This window comes from Stigmatopora nigra, chromosome 18 (assembly GCF_051989575.1).
Source record: "Stigmatopora nigra isolate UIUO_SnigA chromosome 18, RoL_Snig_1.1, whole genome shotgun sequence".
In the NCBI taxonomy this organism is placed as follows: Eukaryota; Metazoa; Chordata; class Actinopteri; order Syngnathiformes; family Syngnathidae; genus Stigmatopora; species Stigmatopora nigra.
In genome coordinates this window covers 11,608,385-11,624,744 of record NC_135525.1, presented here as the reverse complement: position 1 = coordinate 11,624,744, position 16,360 = coordinate 11,608,385, and the positions used below count along the sequence as shown (strand labels likewise).

The 16,360-nt window shown below is 39.1% G+C and overlaps 2 protein-coding genes and 1 long non-coding RNA gene across 3 annotated transcripts in view; 2 read left to right on the top strand and 1 right to left on the bottom strand.

The window, feature by feature from the left end:
* ubald1a (UBA-like domain containing 1a) overlaps nt 1-7,312 on the top strand; it is a 9,727-nt gene extending 2,415 nt beyond the window's left edge. The window contains exon 3 of the mRNA XM_077738399.1: nt 4,123-7,312. Coding sequence (XP_077594525.1) covers nt 4,123-4,443 — 321 coding nt within the window. The 3' untranslated portion in view covers nt 4,444-7,312. The remainder of the gene's footprint in view (nt 1-4,122) is intronic.
* foxj1b (forkhead box J1b) overlaps nt 1-15,873 on the bottom strand; it is a 24,073-nt gene extending 8,200 nt beyond the window's left edge. The window contains exons 1-2 of the mRNA XM_077738398.1: nt 15,801-15,873; nt 15,588-15,737 (exon numbers count right to left, since the gene is read on the bottom strand). The gene's annotated coding sequence lies outside the window, so the exon portion shown is untranslated. The remainder of the gene's footprint in view (nt 1-15,587; nt 15,738-15,800) is intronic.
* LOC144211301 (uncharacterized) lies at nt 8,434-16,360 on the top strand. Its single transcript, XR_013329574.1, has 3 exons — nt 8,434-8,550; nt 8,619-8,699; nt 14,795-16,360. It is a non-coding gene; the product is annotated as an uncharacterized LOC144211301 (long non-coding RNA).

The window sequence follows — 16,360 nt, the reverse complement described above, 5'->3', positions numbered from 1 at the left end:
ACACGTGAGCCCCCCGTCGTCATGTGACTCGGCCGGGAAACACACGATCATCACAAAGCCCGCTTTAATCCCGCCGCAGTAGTGCCTCTTTTTTTCTAAAAAAAAAAATGTGGCAAGGGCCTCATGTGGCTTCCTGCGAACAGATCCAAACAACGCCGTTTGAAAAAAAAAATACTAGGGCCGCTATGTAAGCAAAAGGGACCACCCAAAAAATTGCCCATAGCACCACCATACTTTCTAGAATCACCATTATTATCTTTCCTCTTGAATTATTTGCGTTTTTGTGTATATCTGATGGCAAAACTAATAGTAAATAAGTCAGTTTAAGTTTAGTTTGCCTCTACTGCCAAAAATGTGTCCTTGGTGCGTGTTGTTAGGGTGTGCCAATTTCAATTCCTCTTTTTTTTTTTAAATCAGGAGGCTACAAAAAGACTTGCTGATACAGGCTAGCATGTCATTCATGAATCAGGATGGGCTCTGGTTTCTGTCGTCACCAAGTCGACTGCTATTGGAAATTCTTCTTCTTGTTCCCAGGGGCCCGCTTTGTCTGCATTATTGCTAGAACGTAGCGTAGCGCCGCAAAATGAGGAGCCAAGGTCAAATCTAACCAGACCCGCAGAGGATAATCAATGATGAGCGTGTGTGTAATAGTGCGAGACGGCGTTGTACGTGTCGGCGTTTGGCCACACCTGAAGGTGTTTGTTAGAAACGGCTTGTTCTGTCATGTTGCCGCCGGGTACATTTCCAGGGAGTGCCACTTCACAAAAACAAGCTTAGAAATGGCTAAATATTAGTGGAAAGATGGTTTTCTTGCCGCCCCACAAACCCGTCGTCTCCCTGGGTCGGGGGTGACGTAGCCAAGTCGTCGGCTGCCATTTCTACACGGCCTAGCCGAGATCTAATCTTCCTATTCTTGTATCGCAGCCTGACTAGCTTATGAGTTCATCCTTTTCCTGCTTACCTGGGTCACGCTAGTAACCTTTAGCCGCCTATCTCATCCGCGTAGATTTATTCTGTGCTCTTCACTTAGCTAAAGGCAAAAAAACGGTTCATATCCTGACAAATATTGGCCATGTGAACCTGAACGTCTTCTTTGCTGTGCTCTCACTGGAGTTGACCTTTGGCCCAGTTTCCCCAAGATGATGATTGAGTCACATTGTTGTTTATCGTTAGCGTGTCTGTCGTCGTTAAGAGTCGAATGTAGCAATTCCCATTGACACTTTTCCTCCCAATTGCGCCTTTCCGTCTTCCTCTTGTTTTTTTTCTCCTCACTGTACATTTGAATTAAGTATAAGTAAGTAAACAAGGGGCCAACTGGCTAATGATCAACGGCGTAATCCAATGTTTGGGTGAGAGGGTTTTCACAGAAGCTTGAAGGAGTGAAAGGTCAGTGTTGACCACAATCATTGTGAGGAGGACTTTTGCCATGACAGACATTAAGTCTGGCTGGAAATTTGCAAATGGAACAAAAATGTCAGACTAGTGATATTATGAAACGCTGTCATTTGTCTGTCTGCTTTCGCTAAGGGTTCTAGGAATAAGATTTACAGTTGGGATGACAAAATAGGTTCAAAAATTGCGTGAAATGACCAAACTACCGCTTCTCTCTTTCAGCCTGCCACTCAAGAATGCATTTAGTGGGGGGCCCGAACCTATGACCAAATCCCTTCTCGTGCACCCAAATACACACAAAGGGCAACACCCGGTCAGGTCGGCACCGTCGCTAACACGAGAGCTGCCGTCGTTCCCCTCAACTTAACGTCTGGCTGTGTTTTCAATACAAACTTAGACGTCAATATCGCCAGCCATCTTGACCCATTTCCATTTATGGCAGGCTGGCAGTTAACATTCTTTCCAAGGTCAACGCTCTCTACAAAACCTCAAGTCAAGCGCCACGCCCGTAAACATAGCATTAGCCAGCCAATACGAGCTCAAAACACTCCTCGATACGTTCCAAAGTTGACCTAGCTTCCGTCTTTATTATTTATGAATTTCATCCGTACTGCTCATGCTCACGTGGGGTGCTGGGGGCTATCCCAGCCAACTATGAAAAGGGGGGCACCCTGAATGGGCAGCGAGCCAATGGCAGGGCACAAGGATTCACACTCATAACTTAGTGGCCATTTATTTTCCTAACTATGGTAATTAAAGTGCGTCACTGTACTGCAGTGTGATCAAATGTCTGTTTGGCAGCTAAAAATAGTTCTGCTCTCTCTCTTTTGCTCTCTCTACGGGTTCTTGGCGCTATATTGTATATTTGCTTACGTCCCCCAGTGACAATAGATGAAGTTAGTCAATGATTGTCTGTATACAAGCGTACAAAACTCTGGGCCGATTGCTCTTATCGCGTCGCAATGTAAATCTTGACGTTGACTTATTTCCGCATGGCTTTGTCAGTGGGCTTCCTTTCTCTCTGTTGACGGGACACATTCTGGCACTCCGGTGACCTTTACGGTACAAATAAGGCATTGTTTTAGCACTGCAGAGGGAAAATATTTAGACTTTTCTCACCCCGGGCCACACAGCCACTCCCACATGGGCAATTGTTAGCATTACAAAAACAAAAGCTATAGTAAACATTGTTTTTTAGGTATACTAGCGTGTGGGTGAACATGGGCCGGCCTTAAAAACCATTAAATTAAACATTAACTCCCTTGCCGTGCACGCTTGAATGACGGCCTGGGCATTGCTAGCAATTCATGTGTATGTATGACTTGTGTATCAAATATTAGCAACGTTAGCTTTGTTGTTCACAATCGAATATATAGAGACGTAATGAATTTAATACTGTACTTTCCTCCCAAAGGCAACCCACATTTGTTTTGCGCTCCAGAGTTGGAAAGAGTGTTATAGAGAAGGCCAATCTGCAGTGTTCCCTCCCCCCACCCCCACACTTGTGTTTATGGATGAGTCAGAGGTCTCGCCAGACAACCCGAGAGGCCAGGTGTCCCATTTTTTTCCACATTCAAGGACACGGAAGGCCCAATCCCAGCCCTCAAATGTTAACACATTTGACTGTAAGATGGCCAAACCCAAACACTGGCCGTTAGAGGTCACGGGGGGGCAGTCCGTCGCGGTGCTGCGGCAAAGACCCGACCTGCCGTTTCCTGTCCCGGGTGGTGGTGCGGTGAGGTAAAAAAAATAAAGGATCAGTTGTTCTACAAATCACCCCAAAATGGCCCACGCAGGGTAGTTTAGCTCAATTTTTTTAAATAGCATATTCAAAAAAGCTTGCTAGGTAGCTAGTTGCTTAGCATGTTTCAGGTTGAGGTGGCATATTGCTTTCCAGCCCGTCCTGTTTTTCAACATCTTGTAGTCACCAAGGAGTCCATTTGCCGAACTTTGGTGGTAATAGTACACAAATAGCAAGGGCGTGGCTACGTGTTTCTTAACAATGTCGGAGCCGTTCCATTGACTTTCTCCAGCTTTTATGCGAGAACGAGTTGAATGGCAAAGCTACCAGTGTGATCTTTTCAAATGATTAACAAATGGGCTGAACTTGACAACGCATCCCTATTCTTTTGTCTATCCACGGCGCCACCTAGCCGTGCACACCGACTGCTGCGGTTTAATCATCTTTAGCACATGACTTGTCTTTTTTTGTATGTTTAAAAAGTAGCCTTGAGCTGCAGCTCGAGGTTTCCATAGGAAACAAATGTCCTTAAATTGGCTTCCTTTTTGACGGGTTTCCTAGTTTTCTCCGCCAACCGCTTGGCGATCTTGTTTACTTTTTGTCTCCTCGCCAGGCATGACTCCACCTTTTTACCCCCGCTGGAATACTGCCGCTAGTTGTTTTCTGGGAATGAAATGCAGTGTGTGTGTTTGTTTTGGGTGCGTAGGAAGAAGGCACAAAACGGGCAGCCTTAAAGAAACTTTGGATGGTACGCACGCGTGGGAGGGTGTGCTCTTTGACGCTTGCCTAAGATGGCTGGCACGCACGTCAATGTTGTGTGTGTTTGTTTGTTTTGGTGCGCAAGAATGCACTCTCGTGAGTTTGGATCGTCGCTGTCGTTTTTGCAAATGCTTGCCGTTCGTATTGTGGGATGAAAAGTCAAACTGCTTCAACAGATTGTGCATAGCACAAGAGTGATGTATTAATCCCTTTTTTTGCTCTTCTCTCAGATGTGCACGCCGGCCAACACGCCAGCGACGCCCCCCAACTTCCCCGACGCCCTGACCATGTTCTCCCGGCTCAAGGCGTCCGAGAGCTTCAACGGCGGCAGCCCGGCGGCGACGGCGGCCTTGGCCACCTCGCCGCCACCGCCGCCGCCCCCTCAAGTGGGCGGCTGGGGGCTGGCGGCCAACGTGGCGGCGCCGCCATCGCAGGGACTCTGGACTCCGGCCCCCGCGCCGCCCCGTCCCACCTGGCCCGCCAGCGTGCCCCACGCCCCCCACGCCGGCGCCGAGCAGAAGGCCAGCGTCGCCATGGAGGCCGAGAGATGACTCGGGCGGGGGGGCGCTTTTGCCCCTTCGTCTCCCTCCTCCTCCTCCCCACTTCCAGACCGGAGGCGGAAATGACACGGACGGACGGAAGAGACACGATACTTTGGGCGGACTTTAGCCAGAAGTGGAGAAAAACTAATGCAAAGAGTGGAAAAAGTGCAAGAAACAAGAGTAATAAGAGGAGGACTCAAAATGGATTTTTTTTTCCTTTTTTTTATTCCCGACCCTGACGTCAACGACGAGAAGTATTTGGAAAACGTCAAGCCCAACGATTCGGGGATGTCGGAGGACACTCAAGGCAGCAAGTAACTTTTTTTTCTATTTTTTTTCCTTTTATTGTCGTGGTGGTTGGTGCGAGGCCCCGCCTCTGTCGCCGCAGAAGAACCTGTGACGGATTGACGGACAGACGCAGTGTTTTGGAGTGACTGGACCATTGGGGGTCGCTCCTTACCTCACCTGGTGGTCGCCTGACTTTTTATTTCTTTCTTTTTAGCCAATCAGGGATTCTTTTTAAAGCAAGCGTTTGAACTGAGGACATGTTCTTCACATTTTTTTTTTTTTTTTGGCTTTATGAAAACACAGTAAGTCGACTCAACCGGTGGCTGTCGCTGGGCGTCCAATCCATTTGAACGACCGATTAAGTTGGCTTTCTTGGCCTTGGGGTGGCCATGTTGGTGGGAGCAGACTTACCACTGTCATAGAAATTGGGTCCTAACTAACATTTGACCTTTTTGATGTTCAAATGGATTGGACAAACCGTACCTTTAAAAAGGGTATGTCACGGCAGCCACACGGTAGGACGTCTATCGCCGTCAATAGCAGCCAATTCTATTATTTTTAACAATGCTAGTTTTAATATCCGCTAGGAACTTGTCGGGAGCCGCGACTACTCCATTTTTTTCCTTTTTAAAGAAAAATCTCTTTGTAAACATTTTTGCATGACTTGTCGACAATACCACCTTTTCTAGTCCAATTTACACAGGGTTTCCCAATCGAATCATGACATCTCATTTGTGGGATCATTTCGCAATGGAGGCAAATTCAAGAGAATTAAGGATTTGAATCAAAAAAATTAATCACTGAGATTGAAGTTGGAATTGTGAAACACAAAGACGACGTCATGATACGTAACAAAATGTGTGTAGTAGAAACGGTTTTCAAAATGTTTGAGCCCAAAGCAGGCCAATCATTTTGACAATTTTCCTAAGAAAGATGCAAGTTTTTTGTGTGTAACATTTGCCATTTGCTATCTTTTTCAGGTGAAGAAAGTCAAGTTAGCCAAGACAGTGCAATGGGCCGCCACCACTTCACAAATAAGGACTTGGCAGCAAAGATTTCCAGAAAAGGTACCGAATGTGGATTTCCACACTTGCCATTCTAACAGTCCTCCGAGAGCACCACGCGGGTAAGTTTCATTAACCTGTTCCACTATCTCAAAGTGATTGGCCTCCCAAATGGGGTCACACAATTTGGAACAGCCTGCATTTGAGGACCAAACACAATGCGCTAAACAGGTCGAAGTTTGCTTTTGCTTAAATGATAGCTGCAACTCAAGACATCCTAGTTGGCCTTCAAAATCTCGTGGAAGCTAAGCTAAGTAGCGACAATTGGGTCTGGTTAGTGCTTGCAGTGTTATTGCCAGGTCTTCCATCCAAGTACTACTAACCAGGCCTGATCCAAGATCAGTTAGTATGCCGTAAGCTCAAATAAGACATGAGATCGTCGTGTCTTGCACTTGGCATTTTAGCAAAAGCAATCTTTGACCTGTTTGGTGCAGCATGTTTGGCTCACATATGTGAGCATGTTTCAAAATGTTTGAGCCATTTCGTAGACCAATCGTTTTGAAACGCTGGAGCAGGTGTGTGAAGTTTTCTTGCGTCGTCCTCGGAAGAGCGTTAGAAGCAAGATTGGAAAGACACATTCTAAACCTTTTCTTGAAATGTTTGGTGTCAATCAAGTCCTAATTGCTTGTGTTGTTGCTCGCAAAATTGGTCAAGTTAGACTAGGCGCGTTGCACTGTCTTGCTTGGGTGACTGAAAAGATAGAAAAAGACAAACGTTACGCGCAAAAATTCGTCAAAATGATGGGCCTACCAAATGGGGTCAAAAGTTTTGGAACAGCCCGTCTATAAAAGCCAGTGCAATGTGTAAATGACTACTCTTGTAAGAGGACTTTTCTATTTATGCCCTTTTCCGTTTGTAATACAATTTCATTCTTAAGCGACTCCGACGAAAACTTGTAAAAAAAAAAAAAAAAAGGCACGGTTCATCTCGTCACGCCGTTTTTGTCGATACCACGACTCTCCGAGCAAATGCAATTTTCTAAACTGCCACTTCATTATATTTTGTATTTTTTTTCCTCCTAGATATTATCCACAGATGTTTACCTTTTTTTTTTTTTGCGTGTAGCCCGATTGGATCATTTCCTAATAGCAAGTAGGGAAAGACGCTAGCCGGACATTTACTACAGGCGTAAGCGGTGATCGAACCTCCTAATCGCCAAGCTAGGGCAGCTTGGAAGTCCGGCAATGGTTATTATTACACACGGGGGGGAGGGGGGCATTTTAATTTTGCTTATTTTTTTTTTTTACTTGCGATGTGATCAAGACGGTGGTGAGTGCTTTTGTTCAATAAGACGAGGGCAAATCATGAGGAAAAAATCCTAATCACTTCCCCCTGCGTGTATCATTTTGATTGACGTTTCCCACCGCAACCTACTTTTTTGTGGGGGTTAAATCGGGTTCGAACCTTTCGGAAAATGGTTTCTCCTGTACGTGGTCCCCTGTATGAGAGCATTCCCACAATATTTGTGGACTACCTGATAATTAACTTATCATTTTTGTGAACCTAAATAAATATTGTTTGTCAAACTTTGACTTCCATTTTTCTAATCAATTTCGTTCACTCCAAGGGAAGCAGGGCAGAGGAAGGAAGCATTACATTGGACTTTGACTCTTTTCTTTTTTTGTTACAGTGTTAAACTAATGTGCGACGTTGGAGACCTCAAAGACGCTGAGCCTCCATGGAATTGGTTCTCAGTCCATTAAATCATAACAAGACTTGGTGGCGCAGAGGTTTGTTCGCCGGATTCCCGTCGGGGAGACGTGGGTTCGATTCCCGCTTGGGACACATTTTCACTTAGTCATTTCTGTGGACTTGTACTTGTACAACACTCAAATGATTACAGAGAAAAGTGTAGTCCACTTGGTGGCGCAGAGGTTAGTGCACTGGACTCCCGTGTGGGAGACCTGGGTTCGCTTCCCGCTGTCGCCATTTGGCTGATCACCATAACACCATGTAGGTGAGTAAATGGAGTAAGAAGAAAAAAAAAGAAAAACTTTTTAATTTTTATGAAACACTTAGTCATACTTTTCAGCAAAAGGTTATATTCCGAACTGCCTTCGGCAGTTCGGAAGACACTTGATGGACCTGTATGTGCGAAAGGCGTTCTCGGGTCGGCCTTCGGCCGACCCTCGACCGCTTGCTTGGTCAGTGAACCGCCGACACCGGGAAGCGAACTCACGTTCTCTCGGTGCAAAGGCGAGTGTGCAACCCACTACACCAACTCGTGCCCCACTTATACATATGTGTTGAAACGTTTTATCCTTGGAAATGGGGTGAAACACTTAGTCATTTTTTTGACTAAATGTTTCATCCACCACTGAATACTTATACTTATACACTTAAACACTTAGATATTTTAACTTATTCTTTGAACTGAATTATATTGAGAAAATCTTTGCAGGCACTGGGACTTGAACCCAGGACCACAGCGGTGGCAGACTGATGACTTAGCCACTGGGCCACCACCCTATGAGAGAAGGTAGTGATACTTATACTCTTATCTCATTCATTTACCTGTATAATATTTGGAAAATCTTTGCAGGCACTGGGAATTGAACCCAGGACCTTAGCGGTGGCAGACTGATGACTTAGCCACTGGGCCACCACCCCGTGAGAAAAACCTGTAATACTTATATACTTTTATCTTATTCATTTACCTGAATAATATATTAGGAAAATCTTTGTAGGCACTGGGAATTGAACCCAGGACCACAGCGGTGGCAGACTGATGACTTAGCCACTGGGCCACCACCCTGTGAGAAAAGTTAGTAATACTTATATACTTTTATCTTATTCATTTACCTGAATAATATATTAGGAAAATCTTTGCAGGCACTGGGAATTGAACCCAGGACCTTAGCGGTGGCAGACTAAAGACTTATCCACTGGGCCACAGCTCTACAAGAACAAACAGTAGTATTTGTTGTTTTGACTCTTTTCACTCATAGTTTTATTGTATTATGAGGCTTTTTTTTCTTTAAAAAACGTTCGGCTTAAATAGTAAGGCATTTTTATGTTCAAAAACGACATAGTATAGTAAGGCATTTTTCTTAAAAAAACGACATAGTATAGTAAGGCATTTTTTCTTAAAAAACTATATAGTATAGTATGGCATTTTTATGTTCAAAAACGACATAGTATAGAAAGGCATTTTTTCTTAAAAAACGACATAGTATAGTTAGGCTTAAAAACGACATAGTATACTATGTCGTTTTTTTTCTTTAAAAAATGACATAGTATAGTAAGTCATTTTTATGTTCAAAAACGACATAGTATAGTAAGGCTTAAAAAACGACATAGTATACTATGTCGTTTTCTTTAAAAAACGACATAGTATAGTAAGGCATTTTTATGTTCAAAAACGACATAGTATAGTAAGGCATTTTTTTCTTCAAAAACGACATAGTATAGTAAGGCTTATAAAACGACATAGTATAGTATGTCTTTTTTCTTTAAAAAATGACATAGTATAGTAAGGCATTTTTATGTTCAAAAACGACATAGTATAGTAAGGCTTAAAAACGACAGTATAGTAAGGCTTAAAAAACGACATAGTATACTATGTCGTTTTTTCTTTAAAAAACGACATAGTATAGTAAGGCATTTTTATGTTCAAAAACGACATAGTATAGTAAGGCTTAAAAAACGACATAGTATACTATGTCGTTTTCTTTAAAAAATGGCATAGTATAGTAAGGCATTTTTATGTTCAAAAACGACATAGTATAGTAAGGCTTAAAAAACGACATAGTATACTATGTCGTTTTCTTTAAAAAATGGCATAGTATAGTAAGGCATTTTTATGTTCAAAAACGACATAGTATAGTAAGGCTTAAAAAACGACATAGTATACTATGTCGTTTTCTTTAAAAGACGACATAGTATAGTAAGGCATTTTTAGGTTCAAAAACGACATAGTATAGTAAGGCTTAAAAAACGACATAGTATACTGTCGTTTTCTTTAAAAAACGACATAGCATAGTAAGGCATTTTTTCTTCAAAAACGACATAGTATAGTATGTCGTTTTTTCTTTAAAAAACAACATAGTATAGTATGTCGTTTTTTCTTTAAAAAACGACATAGTATAGTAAGGCATTTTTATGTTCAAAACGACATAGTATAGTAAGGCTTAAAAAACGACATAGTATACTATGTCGTTTTCTTTAAAAAACGACATAGTATAGTAAGGCATTTTTAGGTTCAAAAACGACATAGTATAGTAAGGCTTAAAAACGACATAGTATACTATGTCGTTTTCTTTAAAAAACGACATAGTATAGTAAGGCATTTTTTCTTCAAAAACGACATAGTATAGTATGTCGTTTTTTCTTTAAAAAACGACATAGTATAGTAAGGCTTAAAAAACGACATAGTATAGTATGTCGTTTTTTCTTTAAAAAACGACATAGTATAGTAAGGCATTTTTAGGTTCAAAAACGACATAGTATAGTAAGGCTTAAAAACGACATAGTATACTATGTCGTTTTCTTTAAAAAACGACATAGTATACTATGTCGTTTTCTTTAAAAAACGACATAGTATAGCAAGGCATTTTTTCTTCAAAAACGACATAGTATAGTATGTCGTTTTTTCTTTAAAGACGACATAGTATAGTAAGGCTTAAAAAACGACATAGTATACTATGTCGTTTTCTTTAAAAAACGACATAGTATAGTAAGGCATTTTTTCTTCAAAAACGACATAGTATAGTAAGGCTTAAAAAACGACATAGTATAGTATGTCGTTTTTTCTTTAAAAAACGACAGTATAGTAAGGCATTTTTATGTTCAAAAACGACATAGTATAGTAAGGCATTTTTTCTTCAAAAACGACATAGTATAGTATGTCGTTTTTTCTTTAAAAAACGACATAGTATAGTATGTCGTTTTTTCTTTAAAAAACGACATAGTATAGTAAGGCATTTTTATGTTCAAAAACGACATAGTAAAGTAAGGCTTAAAAAACGACATAGTATACTATGTCGTTTTCTTTAAAAAACGACATAGTATAGTAAGGCATTTTTTCTTCAAAAATGACATAGTATAGTAAGGCATTTTTTCTTCAAAAACGACATAGTATAGTAAGGCTTAAAAACGACATAGTATACTATGTCGTTTTTTTTCTTTAAAAAACGACATAGTATAGTAAGGCATTTTTTCTTCAAAAACGACATAGTATAGTAAGGCTTAAAAAACGACAGTATACTATGTCGTTTTTTTCTTTAAAAAAGGACATAGTATAGTAAGGCATTTTATGTTCAAAAACGACATAGTATAGTAAGGCTTAAAAATTGACAGTATACTATGTCATTTTCTTTCAAAAACGACATAGTATAGTAAGGCATTTTTATGTTCAAAAACAACATAGTATAGTAAGGCTTAAAAAACGACATAGTATACTATGTCGTTTTCTTTAAAAAACGACATAGTATAGTAAGGCATTTTTTCTTAAAAAACGACATAGTATAGTATGTAGTTTTTTCTTTAAAAAACGACATAGTATAGTAAGGCATTTTTATGTTCAAAAACGACATAGTATAGTAAGGCTTAAAAAACGACATAGTATACTATGTCGTTTTCTTTAAAAAACGACATAGTATACTATGTCGTTTTCTTTAAAAAAACGACATAGTATAGTAAGGCATTTTTTCTTCAAAAATGACATAGTATAGTAAGGCATTTTTTCTTCAAAAACGACATAGTATAGTAAGGCTTAAAAACGACATAGTATACTATGTCGTTTTTTTTCTTTAAAAAACGACATAGTATAGTAAGGCATTTTTTCTTCAAAAACGACATAGTATAGTAAGGCTTAAAAAACGACAGTATACTATGTCGTTTTTTTCTTTAAAAAAGGACATAGTATAGTAAGGCATTTTATGTTCAAAAACGACATAGTATAGTAAGGCTTAAAAATTGACAGTATACTATGTCATTTTCTTTCAAAAACGACATAGTATAGTAAGGCATTTTTATGTTCAAAAACAACATAGTATAGTAAGGCTTAAAAAACGACATAGTATACTATGTCGTTTTCTTTAAAAAACGACATAGTATAGTAAGGCATTTTTTCTTAAAAAACGACATAGTATAGTATGTAGTTTTTTCTTTAAAAAACGACATAGTATAGTAAGGCATTTTTATGTTCAAAAACGACATAGTATAGTAAGGCTTAAAAAACGACATAGTATACTATGTCGTTTTCTTTAAAAAACGACATAGTATACTATGTCGTTTTCTTTAAAAAACGACATAGTATAGTAAGGCATTTTTTCTTCAAAAACGACATAGTATAGTAAGGCTTAAAAAACGACATATTATAGTATGTCGTTTTTTCTTTAAAACACGACATAGTATAGTAAGGCATTTTTATGTTCAAAAACGACATAGTATAGTAAGGCTTAAAAAACGACATAGTATACTATGTCGTTTTCTTTAAAAAACGACATAGTATACTATGTCGTTTTCTTTAAAAAACTACATAGTATACTATGTCGTTTTCTTTAAAAAACGACACAGTATAGTAAGGCATTTTTTCTTCAAAAACGACATAGTATAGTAAGGCTTAAAAAACGACATAGTATAGTATGTCGTTTTTTCTTTAAAAAACGACATAGTATAGTATGTCGTTTTTTCTTTAAAAAACGACATAGTATAGTAAGGCATTTTCATGTTCAAAAACGACATAGTATAGTAAGGCATTTTTTCTTCAAAAACGACATAGTATAGTATGTCGTTTTTTCTTTAAAAAACGACATAGTATAGTATGTCGTTTTTTCTTTAAAAAACGACATAGTATAGTAAGGCATTTTTATGTTCAAAAACGACATAGTATAGTAAGGCTTAAAAAACGACATAGTATACTATGTCGTTTTCTTTAAAAAACGACATAGTATAGTAAGGCATTTTTTCTTCAAAAACGACATAGTATAGTAAGGCTTAAAAAACGACATAGTATACTATGTCGTTTTTTTCTTTAAAAAACGACATAGTATAGTAAGGCATTTTATGTTCAAAAACGACATAGTATAGTAAGGCATTTTATGTTCAAAAACGACATAGTATAGTAAGGCTTAAAAATTGACAGTATACTATGTCATTTTCTTTCAAAAACGACATAGTATAGTAAGGCATTTTTATGTTCGAAAACGACATAGTATAGTAAGGCATTTTTTCTTCAAAAACGACATAGTATAGTAAGGCTTAAAAAACGACATAGTATAGTATGTAGTTTTTTCTTTAAAAAACGACATAGTATAGTAAGGCATTTTTATGTTCAAAAACGACATAGTATAGTAAGGCATTTTTTCTTCAAAAACGACATAGTATAGTAAGGCTTAAAAACGACATAGTATACTATGTCGTTTTTTTCTTTAAAAAACGACATAGTATAGTAAGGCATTTTTTCTTCAAAAACGACATAGTATAGTAAGGCTTAAAAAACGACATAGTATACTATGTCTTTTTCTTTAAAAAACGACATAGTATAGTAAGGCATTTTTTCTTCAAAAACGACATAGTATAGTAAGGCTTAAAAAACGACATAGTATACTATGGCGTTTTTTTCTTTAAAAAACGACATAGTATAGTAAGGCATTTTATGTTCAAAAACAACATAGTATAGTAAGGCTTAAAAATTGACATAGTATACTATGTCATTTTCTTTCAAAAACAACATAGTATAGTAAGGCATTTTTTCTTAAAAAACGACATAGTATAGTATGTCGTTTTTTTCTTTAAAAAACGACATAGTATAGTAAGGCATTTTTTCTTAAAAAACGACATAGTATAGTAAGGCTTAAAAACGACATAGTATACTATGTCGTTTTCTTTAAAAAACGACATAGTATAGTAAGGCATTTTTTCTTAAAAACGACATTGTATAGTAAGGCTTAAAAAACGACATAGTATAGTATGTCGTTTTTTCTTTAAAAAACGACATAGTATAGTATGTCGTTTTTTTCTTTAAAAAATGACATAGTATAGTAAGTCATTTTTATGTTCAACAACGACATAGTATAGTAAGGCTTAAAAACGACATAGTATAGTATGTCGTTTTTTCTTTAAAAAACGACATAGTATAGTATGTCGTTTTTTTCTTTAAAAAATGACATAGTATAGTAAGTCATTTTTATGTTCAACAACGACATAGTATAGTAAGGCTTAAAAACGACATAGTATAGTATGTCGTTTTTTCTTTAAAAAACGACATAATATAGTAAGGCATTTTTATGTTCAAAAACGACATGGTATAGTAAGGCATTTTTTCTTAAACGACAGTATAGTACGTCGTTTTTTTCTTTAAAAGACGACATAGTATAGTAAGGCATTTTTTCTTCAAAAACGACATAGTATAGTAAGGCATTTTTTTCTATAAAACCACATACTATAGTAAAGCTTAAAAATTCAACTATGGCACAACATAAGACAACATTGCCAATTCGTGAGTGTGTTCCATTCCAATTGAACAATTGAAATCAACAACAAGTGAGTGAGTGAATGAGAAGGCTGCTTCTTGCCAAATATTACAGCAACACTCACTCTTGCTACACTTGACTGATCTGCATGTGTGTGTGTGTGTGTGTGTGTGTGTGTGCGTGTTTGTGACCACAACGAACCTACGACAATGGCATCCGGCAGGCCGATATCCCGAGTCAAACACAAAGCTGCCTTTCTTTCTGTTGTAGCAGTGGCGCCTGACTGCGTGCGTGCATTAGCTAGCAGCGGCCTCAGCAAACTCACACACGCACACACACATAAACACACTCATTCACAGCCCACTTTCAGTGACATTCCCATTTCCTGTAAGGTCTGAAAAGCTTCCAATAGAGCCACATCCAAGTTCAAGCTACCCAAGTATATTTTAAGACTTTAAAAAAGCAGCTCACTCTCGCTCGCTGGCTCACTCCCAAATTTACGAGAGCAGCTGTTCTTTTGTAGCCGGGCGGAACGACGGCCAATGTTGAAAACGCAACTCACTGTACCTCTCTGTGACTCATGTTCACCAGGCCCTGCTATGCATCAAAGACGTTTTTTTCTGGTTTGAGCCCAGGAGACGACGGATAGATCGCCGCTCGCAGCCATTATGAAACACTCACCAATGCCCGCGGGGGGGAATTGAGCCCCAAATTGGCAAAATAGGCCCTTACGCCACAGCTAGAATGAAAAATGTAAAACATACAACCAACTACAGACGAATTCAAAGTATAAAGGCAAAATACTGGCTAATTGATGGGCTCTAACTTGAACTCAATGCATTACCACAAATCCAACTTTAAAGTTAAACACAACTGAATCCATCTTTCAATGGCATACCACTAGAAGGCGCTACACGGGTGAGACGGGTCCTCCAGACCACAAAGAACAGATGTCATAACAACGATGATAGTTTAGAGTGGCCTTTTATCTTGTTTGATAAGAGTGGACGCCATTAGAAGTTTATTAAAAGAACATCATATATGGCGCTTTGTATGATGTTTAGTAATGGCGTGTCACTTTAAACTCACAATTTCGGTTTGCTACTGCATTTGTGGCCTTAAAATAGAAAAAAACGGGTCAAGCTAGATAATTAAAGTGATTTTACACTAAACGTGAGCCTTCAAAGCCGTGGTTAGAACGAATCGGACAAATTTGGACACAGATTGTCATTGATTTATGGGAATGTCATGATACTTCAATGTCGGAGAGTATGGTGGCAAAAAGTTTTACAGACGTTGCTAGTTTTCTACATTTTGGGAGCATTATAGTAGCCGGAGATAGCCAAAGCATTGGGATGAGTGGAAGATTGAAATGAGTACATACTTTGATTGAAGTCTTGATGGATGGAGGGATGGATGGATGGGATGGAGGGTGGACGCTTGCTTGGATGTTCTTCCACTCCAGGACAAAGTGATGTCATCCAGGCAAAAGTTGAAGGCCTTGCTGCTTTTTCCTCTTGTGCCGTGACGACATCTAGTGGTCACAAGACAAAGGTACGGGTCTTAAAACAAAAAAAAGGGGGAAAGCTCCACTCACTCAGGCACCGAGCGACGACACTCGGCGACGGCGAGCGCTCGCATCGCCGTCCGTCGGAACAAGGCAACACAAAGGTCTGACAAAAGTCTGACAAAGGTCTGACGGATGTCACGACAACAAAGCGACTGATGGCGTCACAAGAGCCGTCCCGAACATCGTCGTCGTGACGTCACGTCAAGGAGCTAAGAAGTCAGACTCAGGAATGTCCGACTAAATCGAATCCATCAACTTAACAAATCTGTCAAATGGCAACAGAACGATATGGCCAAACATCTTAACCATTTAGATATCATTCCATCACTGCTAGAAAGCCATCCCAGTCGGACTGGATTGGACGTCTATCGCCGTCAATGGCAGCCCGTCAGCAAAGACCAACCCTTTAAAGGGAATATTTTGTTCTCCTAACAAAAATGTCAATACTATTAGCAATTAATCGATTTTTATACATTCAGATATTGAATTTAGAAATATATTACAATGATCATCAAAGCTAAGTCAAGGAAACAACAAGTAAAAGTCTTCAATATCTGTCTTTTCATAGTCCCTGGCCTGATGTTAAT